The 10249-nt window shown below is 34.0% G+C and overlaps 1 protein-coding gene across 1 annotated transcript in view; it reads right to left on the bottom strand.

The window, feature by feature from the left end:
- The window catches only part of LOC106468575 (papilin-like), a 140001-nt gene that overhangs the window by 81300 nt on the left and 48452 nt on the right, over nt 1-10249 (bottom strand). Inside the window, exons 10-11 of the mRNA XM_022396914.1 lie at nt 9497-9707; nt 1683-1853 (exon numbers count right to left, since the gene is read on the bottom strand). Coding sequence (XP_022252622.1) covers nt 1683-1853; nt 9497-9707 — 382 coding nt within the window. The remainder of the gene's footprint in view (nt 1-1682; nt 1854-9496; nt 9708-10249) is intronic.

The following is a 10249-nucleotide window of genomic DNA, read 5'->3' as shown; positions in this document are numbered from 1 at the left end:
GAATTAGCAATAAGTGTTTTACATATAAAATGTAAGGAAATACAAAAAATATGTCTCACAAACTAAATGTAGAAGCAAAAACAATAATCAATACATTAAATGTATATTAAATTGATACTTAAAAACATAATCAGCTGTCTCATTCAATATTTATAAAAATGATACACTATGTATGATCAAATCCTTTCAGGGCAGATAATAGTAAAGGTGTGTGAAGTAAAGTACTGACTATAATATTTGCCTCATTCAAATATTGGATAAATTAAGACATATTTAATACACTATGCTATAATAGTTGTTTCATTAAAATATTGGTTTTACTTGATGAGGCAATTACATGTTAAGTCATGTTGGAACATTCTATGACGAGTCCAGTATCCTGTTGATATATCCATTTATAGAAATACCATCTGCTCTAGCAGCACTATCCTTAGTAAGATCATCTGCCTATAGAACCTTAGTAACTCAATCCGTCTAGTAACCCCAACTGCCTTTGTAAAACACACAAAATATGCATATTAACATCATCTGCCTATAATAACACAGTCAACCTATCGAAACACTATCAGCCTTTGTAAAACATATGTAATATGTAAGTGAAACTATAAAGTAACTGTCAACATGTGTAAAATGAAATATTTTGTGAAGAACTCATTTACTTTTATACACACTAAAGATTATAGTTATATGGGTAGAGAAGTTGCATAACAATATATTTAATCTATAAAGCAAAGCTAGTGAAACAGTGAGACTGTTTTGTAAAAAGTATGCTATGCAAATAAGGTAAAATAGTATTGATTAATTGATCATCCTATGAACTCTGGTAACATTGTCCTTAGAAGCATCAACCACCTATAGAAACACTACCCTTAGTAACACAATCCACCTCTAGAAACATTGCTCTTAGTAAAACTGTCCCCCTACAGAACCTTAGTTGCATCTGCCTATAGTAATACTGTCCACCTACAGAACATAAGTTTCACCATCCGCTGATAGTAACAGGTCCTTTGGTATCAAACTATTATGTCACCCCCTCCTATAACAACATGACCTTTGGAACAGACTCATAACCACACGCTATCTATTGAGGAACATTCAAACTATGATGCATGACAACTTCTACCTATCATGTATCATGGCAGCCTAGCAATGGACCCTCTGGTTCCACTTTGTGGAACTATGACATCATCATTTCTACTCCACCCTCTGAGGCAACCACTGAGCTCACGGTGTCTAGGGTATCCCACTAACTACATGCATTTACAGTATTTTTCAACAACCATTATATAGAAGTTTTTTCCAGAAAATGACAAGTCATTAACCTTGGAGGTTGTGGTTGTGTATTCCATTGTCCAAAACTATGCTGTACTTGTGCATGAAAGTCCAGAAAAAATATGATGTATAAAAAAGAGGTGCTTTATGGAAACTACAATTTTCCCTAAATGCCATTTTCACTAACAATGTGAATAAACTAATAAAAATGACTTAATCATGGTTAAAAACCCATAAGGGACAAAACAAACCGTGCTCTTCACCTATGGGAAGTCCAAAGCTTATAATGCTAATAACCAGGTTTTAATACCCTTGGTAGGCAGAGTACAGATAGCCCATTCTGTAGCTTTGTGCTTATCCCAAACAAACAAGGCCAATAATGCTAAAAACAAACAAACAAAAGTGCTTACCCCACTCCACTCTGAAAGAATCCATTCTACACCTTCACATGGGCCGAGATTACAAGACTGACTTGTGATAGGTCGACTATCGGGATCACACATGGAATCCAATACCTCTTCTTTGTTTCTTCGACATGTTACTAGCCTTGTCTGGTTACCATTTCCACAGATTCTGTTACACTGTAACACAATTTTATAACAAAAACAAAAGAAAACTATTTATTTATCCCAATTTTTTTATATCTTTATCTGTATACATTCTTAACCAGCATATAAGAGTTTAATCAATAACACTCTAAAAATTTGAAATTTAAGTAAAGAATATCAATATTTTACACATTTAATTAGAGCTTGTTCTTCTTATTTTCTATAGGAAATCACGAAAAGATAATTTCTTTCGCTGAATTTTTTCTTTTGTATATAAAATTGTTATGAAACTATTGATGAATCTACAATTATTTGGTTTTACTAAAATGTTGTAAAAATTGAACAATCAAAGTGTGGTTGGCTTGCTCTGTAGTAGTAGTAGAAACGAGGATAACTATGATAAACTACACAACAAAGTTCTTCACATAAACATAATCACATAACAACTATGGAAAATGAAACAAATAGATGAATGAATGCCCACCAGACCAGTAAGCCTTCAAGAGTGTGCTCAATGTTGTTTTATGTGCTAAACAGGTTTCAACTGTGTGGCTGGACAAACCAACAGATCTGTGTGTGTGCTAGGACATACTGCTCTCTGTGTTAAATAGGTTTCAGCTGTGTGGAACTCATGATCTGTGGCTGGGCAAATCAAAAGATTAGTGTGTGCTCTGTCAGAAAAATAGTTTTTATTCATTGCTTATTTCTTTCATGTAGTGTGAACCCTAACTTTCCTAAAACTTACTATTTATTTAAGATAATTTCCATACCTGTTTGTATAAATTGATTAGCTTAACATATCTTTTTCAATCAGTCTCCAGGTGTCAATTTTATTTTACTTAAGCATTTAAGTACAGTTTTATATGTATATATTAAGCCAATTCCAAACCAAGATATCCCTAATATCTTTTTACATAATGCTCTCATTGCCAGCTATACTGTACTGGAAATGAGACACTTACAACAGTACATGAAAATATATGCTAAATATTTCCTGGAAAAACCAGATGACCTTCATGACATCACTCAACTCCCTATATATATCACTCAATCGATTACACCACCATTCACAATTTGCTCCTGAAGAAGAAAGGTCCACCTTTCAAAAGCACTCATGTTATAGGGTTCTTATCATCATGTACCAAGATCTGCATTTGTGATAGGACAAGCTGCTTTCTGTGCTAAACACACACAGATGTACTAAACTGTCAGACTGTTTTATGATTATAATTTTGTAAGTTTTCTAACAACTGATATAATTATGTCTTTTTGTGTGTAATAATGGTGGTTTTATGTATTCATTCAGTGTAGTCTAATGGTTACTGCATGGTACTGGTTGTGGGTTTGTGACTTGCGAGTGTCACATTTTTGTGTTATTGTACAAAACACTAACCCAATTGTTTCAGTCTATCTAGCTGTATAATGTGTAGCTGTGGGTTAACCTGTGATGGACTGGCATCCCATCCAGGGGAAGTATGTTACCATTCTCATCCATCTGTGCCACAGGAAACCAGCCTTACGTGCCTTTCAGGCACAAAAGGGACTAACATACTATTCTTATGAGTCAATGACCATTATGTAGTACTTATGCAATCATCAAGTAGATGTGTTTTCTATAATGTTTGTATAAACACTTATAGGTATGCAGTAAGAACTAGTTTAGCATTTCATTATGTTAGTTTTGGATGCTTCACTTTCTAGACCCCTAACAATGCACATGTTGTTAATTGTACACTCAGTGAACAGATTGTGAAATTACACCCATGACAATAAATTACAAGAAGACTTAGGACACCATGATTTTTTGTCTATATGAATATATCTACAACTTTGTTAATATATGAATTCCATGCACATTCAGATACAGTGTACAAATGATTATATGTACTTAATATTGATAGTGTTTTTAAGTCCTTTTAACTCACCATTTAGTAACCTAAATTATTTTAGGCATATGAATGATGGGCCTGGAATGGCCTAATCGTTATAGCACTTGACTCACAATCTGCAGGTTGTAGGTTTGAAGCCCTCATAAATGAACATACTTGCCCTTTCAACCATGGGGTAGTTATAATATGATGGTCAATCCAATTATCCATTGAGAAAATAATAACCCAGTGGTTGGCAGTGGGTGGTATTACTAGTTGCATTTCCTCTAGTCTTTCACTGCTAAATTATGGATGCTTACATGGAGAGGAGATGGGCACCCACCAGTATATCTGTCCAAGAATCAATAATGCATCGGCATCTAAGGTACCCCCAACAGTCATAAGAAGCCTTGGGTCTGAATAAATATGTGAATAATACTATGACATTCCACCAAAATTATCATTATTTGATATCATGTAGTGGACCAACTGTTTGATGATGATATTCTAGATATTTCTTTTCATCTAAGGTAAAAATTACAATATAATCTGTGACATACAGGCTTGATATATTCTCTGATCTGTTCTGCATTCGAGGTGCTGAATCCTGAAGAGTAAATGTAATCTGGGAAATGTGGCATTGGGTGGTGTGGTCAACATGATCAGGATCATCAGAAAGCAGTGACATAATGTGCAAGTCCAACAGATGTTCTAGGGGAGATAGGAGGTGCAAAGTATGTTGGACTGGATGATCAAGCATATCAGTAAAGATAACATTCTTAATATAGATACATCATAGAAAAGGTAACAAAATATCTGCAAAAAGGTAATACGGTCATAACAAACTTTTGTAGGACTAGGTAACCAGATGTAAAATGGCAATCTAAGAACAAGACACTTCAAAATCTGTAAATGAAGATAAAAGGATAAGAGGCATAAATCCATGCAGTTTGACCACAAGTGAAACAAGGTTAAATGAAAACCTTATGTGCATGAGAAATAAAGGAAGGTTTAAATGCCAGGAGATACCAGACAAGCAATGAAGAAGCTTATGTCAAGAGGTGATTTTATTATTCAAAAGATACAATATGTGCTTTTCAAGTAAGATGCTTGTCAAAAGTGACTCTAAGATGTTTCATGATGCCTGAGAGTTGGAGCACAACATGCTCAACTTGAATATTAAATAAATATAGGTTACAACACTGATAAAATTTGTGTTGCATAAGGCCAAACAGAACAGCTGTGGTTTTATTAATGTTAATAAAACAGTGCCACCAGTGACTCCATATCACACACTTACAGACAGCAGTTTGTAAGATCCTCTTAAGGGTAGCTATTGTCAGGAGAACAGTATCACCAGCATACTGAAAGAGAGAAATTGGAAGAGAGATAAGTGGCATGTCAGAAATATCCAGCACATAGAGTAGTGGTGATCAAACTGAATCTTGGGGAACTCTAGCACCAATGTAAAAAAAAAAATTTGAAGTGAGTGCCTTCTATAGAGATTGTGGTGGAATGATCCAAAAGAAAAGGGTGAATAAGACTGGTACATGTCAGTGGTAATTGCAAATGTCTGAGTTTATAAATTAATCCTTGAGAGCAGACAGAGTAAAAAGCACTTGCAAAGTCAGAAAAAAAGAAAAGAAAATGGTCTAGAAGTGTTAAAATGGTTAGTAATTGCATCAGACAACTTTAGGAAATAGTCCACTATGTAAAGATGGAAATGGAAATCTGATTATTGAAGAGAATGTTACATTGAGTTATATGAACATGTAGTCTGTAAACAACAATTCTTTCAAGAAAGTTGTTAAGAATACTAGTAAAACTGATGGAATGATAACATTCAATGTTCATTGGAGACTTAGATGGTTTAAAGAAGTAGAATAGTGGATTTCTTCCAAGAACTGGGTAAAAGCAAGTGCAAAGAAGGAAGTTGTATAACATGACTAGTAGGAGCAGAAAACATAGTAGGGTTTATTAGAGATGAGAATAAGTTAAACCATCTGGACCAATAGCTGTGTCGCACTTCCCTTTAAGAGCTAAAAGAATATCCTAAGTTTAGCAGACATTTGACAACAGTATAATCTAGATTCAAAGTGTACTAAATAATTTTTTATTGTTATTTCATACCAGCTCGGGGGGCAGGGGGTGGTAGCAAGCCAACAGAGGGTTACACCCTCTCTTTTGTCAATAAATGAACAAAAGTACAGAGCTAGAAGGTTAGGGACGATGGTTAAGAGATCCAGACGAAAATGACATGGCTGTGAAGGATGTAAAAATATCAGAAAGATGGGTAAGATATCAGTAAAGAGTGGGAACTTATATTAAGAAAAATGTGTGGATGAGAGATAGAAGCATTCAGGAGATCAATCCCTGAGACCTCTGGATAATTATAACCTGGTAGTTTTATTTGTGGTGAGGTGTTATATGTGGAATCATATGGTGGAAATGACATGTCCTACAGGTTCAATAAATGATCAATGAGGGGTAAGGCTTTGTGAGGCATTCTCACTGGCATGGATGGCAGATCAGCAAGTATGACATTTTGATTCAGAAAACAGCAGCGAATATACTGGGTTCAAAGGTCACAGAGATAGTAAAGAATTGGCAGAATGGAGATACAGTTGAAGAGTTCCAGTTTAGGATTAGTTAGTTTGACACCTAAAGTGAAGAGAAGATCATTTATGACATTGTAGTACCCCAAAATGATGATAAAAGGTAAAAGAAGCAGAAAACCAAGCAGTGTGACTATATATAAAATATGAATGTCTTGTGTATGTACAATAGGAGGAGAAGATTCAAAACCTGCATAGTAGATGGAAACAGAAGATGACTTTCTAGTTAATAGTCATTATCTGAGCCTTCCATATAAGATGTTTGTCAAAAAGAATACCTAAATATTTAACAGTATTAGAAAGCTTAATTTAGAAACCCTTAACTTGGACATTAAACAAGAGTGGATTGTGACAAGAACGGAATTTATACTATGTAGAACATGTATGACTGGTTTTGGTGGCATTGATGGAGAGACATCAGCGATGGCGCCAAGCTAAAAGGGTATTAACAGTAGATTGTAAAACTCAACTGAGGGTGCTAAGGAAATACAATGAAGCTTCTTAAAATGGTGGTGTTTATGTCATAGTTGTAATGTACTTAAGCCCTTTTAACTCACAATTTAGTAACCCAAATTATTTGAAGTATGTGAATAATACTATTGGATTCAACCAAAATTACTAACAGTATAATACAGTGAGCCAACTGTTTAGTGATGAAATTACAAATTTATTTTCGTAAAATCATAAATATTAAATACATGCCACCATTATACAAGGTTTATTGTATTTCTTTGGTTGAACCTTGATTAGGTGAAACTACTGTCTATAGCAAAGGATGAGGCGAATCAAAGAATATATTAAGCCTTTATGTCTTTATAGTCCAGTCATTCTCTATCTGATGACTGTGCATTCTGACACTAGCCCTGCAGCACGGTTTCTGTAGCAAAGGGCTCCAGTATATGGTTGTCACATCCAAAGCACCTCCATCCTCCCTACTGGTTTCCATAATCTATCTAGTTTAGGAAAATGTTTTATGAGCACCTGTTCCAACAGTTGAATCATACAGAGATCCATAGATCCAATGATTTGACTAGAATGTCTTCATATGGAATAGAATGAAAATACCTTTTTAATGCTAAAGCTGCTTGATGTATGCAATGGTTAAACAAATATGTCATGGAAGCAACATGTGTACATGTGATTTGTGCTGCTTTTCCAGACTGAAACACTTCTTGATCATGTTGCATAGTATTCACTGGTGCACGTGAACAGCTGTTACCACTGGCCTTTGTGTTCATGGATTCTCATCTTTTACAAAAATCTACACTTTGTTTACGATATCTAGGTAATAGCTTATTGCACATTTTTTGTGGATGGTCGTGGTACCCAAGTTGAAATACATTCCTTTATCTTCCAGTGTCATTAAGCACAAGCGCTATCCCAAAAGCAATCAGTATTCGGTGACATCACACTACCTACAAATTTCAGATATTGTCATTAAGTACAAGGGATATCCCCATCATGAAAAATTTAAGACCCTGATCTGTACACGTCTTTATAATTTACGTGTATGAATATTTTGCATTGGAAAGGGCTGTTACATACCTTTCCCAAAGCAATCAATATTTGGTGACATCACACTACCTACAAATGTAAAACAATGTCATAAAGTAACTGTGATACATGACATTCCACCAGGATTTTAGATTATCTAACTGTTATGTGACTTTGTATATCTAAAATCATTTTAAAGTAACATAATCAATTCTCTGTATTCTGATATGGGATGTCTTTTTGATAGTAAACTACAGGTAAGTCTAAACACAGGTTCTCATGTATACACAAAATTATTCTAAAATTTACAATATGTTCAAGTTAGAGTTATAAATTTTAGGCAAGTTTTTCTGTTAATTCTTCAAACTTATATGCTCTTTTCCACACATCGAATGATCAGTCATTTTCATACAGGAAATATTAACCATTCAGGCAGTATCCTTTCCTTGTAGAACAATTTCTTCCAACAATCTTAGAATAGACCTATTGTTGTTTAACCATTCTGGCAGTATCCTTTCCTTGAAGAACAATTTCTTTCAACAATCTTAGAACAGACCTATTGTTGATTAACCATTCTGGCAGTATCCTTTCTTTGTAGAACAATTTCTTCCAACAGTCTTAGAACAGACCTATTTCTGAATTTTATAAAACATTTAACCTTTCAGTTTTGTTAAGTTTTAACTGTTTTGAAACTTGCAAAGTTATTAGATGAGGTTGGCAAAACTTTATTGTTCATTCATTGCACTTAACTCGCTTGAAACAAGTGCTAGTGAAATTTTACTATTCATTACTCTTGCTACTCACTTGAAACAAGTGTTGATGAAACTTCACTAATCCTTTATCGAGTTTAAGTCACTTAAAACAAGTGTTGGTGAAACTTAACCATTCATTCATTGAATTTAAACCACTTGAAATAAATACTGAGGAAAGTTTACTGTTCATTCATTAAGCTTAACTCACTTGAAGCGAGTGTTGTTGAAACTTTACTGTAAATTTATCTTGCTAATCACTTGAAATAAGTGTTGGTGAAAACGTGTGAAAAAAAAGTGTCGTTATGAAAACATGTTGATCAAGCCGATACATTTGAAATTTAACATTACCAAGTAGTTAATGTGTAATTATGTTGTGATAATATTTATGGGCTGAGTATTGTTTTTATCATAGTTACAAAATGATATATGGACATGATAGAGAAAGACATAGCCAAGCAGACTGTTAAAATATACCAACAATGGCTAGCATTATTGTGGAATTTTATCCTTAGTGGATTTAAGCTTACAAGTGTACTACAAGTAAAAATATATGTGTATGAATGAAGAAGACTTGCTATTATATTTTACTCTTTGTGTTCTTATGACATCATTAGAGTGACTTGAAGGTGAATTGAAAACATTGATGTGTAAGCATAGAACTGTGAGCACATTACACTTATGAATTTCTTTGATGTTCAGTATCAATACTTGTACCCTACTTTTACGTTATTCTTCTTACATCCCCTAAAAATTGGGTTTTGATATCCGTGGTATTCACAGCACAGACAGCCTATTGTGTAGATTTGTGCTTAATCAACCAACTAGACAAACGAGATCCATATATCCATATTACAGATGTTGTGCAGTAAAGTCACCTAACCATGTTATAACTATTCTGTCTATATTAATAATATGACAGGTAACACCATACTTAATACACTACTTACAGCAGTCCAAGGTCCAACATGCCATACTGGGCACTTTCGTCCAGTTGTACACTGTTGAATAAAACTAGGTTTAGAACCATCTTCACGTTCACACTGTTTGTCATAAGCAACAACAACACCATTCTCTGTAAGTTGATGACAGTAAACAAGGCGAAACTGAACACCACTTCCACATAGTCTTGAACAATTCCCCCATTCACCAGTAAACCATCTGTAAATATGACATTATTTGATCAGTTATGAGGCTTATACCTATAGACTTCTTTTTTTAAATCATTTTTAATTTATAAAGTCGCTGTTTTGGTCATGAAGTTTTTTGATTTGTATTTCTGTAACTGTCATTTTACAAAATAACCATTCTATCGCCTTGCTCACAGCCAGTAAAGAAAACATCACGACATAAGGATTTATCAAGTGCAATCAAAGAGATCTTAATACACAAATAATATTTAAACAAATATTAGAAAATTATGAATTCATTATAAAACTACCTATCAATTATATTTCACTGATTGCAAAGAATATTCTGTTACGTCTCCGTTCGTTAGTTGATTTTCCGTAACTTCGTTTCCACGAACTTTAGCGACACAAGTCCTTTCTTAATAAAACTGGTTTATTTTTTTCTAAATATTACTTTACCAATACACTTATTTTCAACAGTCGCTCTATAACAAACGCTATAACAACGAACGTTAACTTCAACAATACTTTCTAACTGCAGTTCAATTACTCACTACCTATACACATTATCCC

This window comes from Limulus polyphemus, unplaced genomic scaffold, assembly GCF_000517525.1.
Source record: "Limulus polyphemus unplaced genomic scaffold, Limulus_polyphemus-2.1.2 Scaffold3058, whole genome shotgun sequence".
Classification (NCBI taxonomy): Eukaryota; Metazoa; Arthropoda; class Merostomata; order Xiphosura; family Limulidae; genus Limulus; species Limulus polyphemus.
This window is presented reverse-complemented; position numbering and strand designations above follow the sequence as displayed.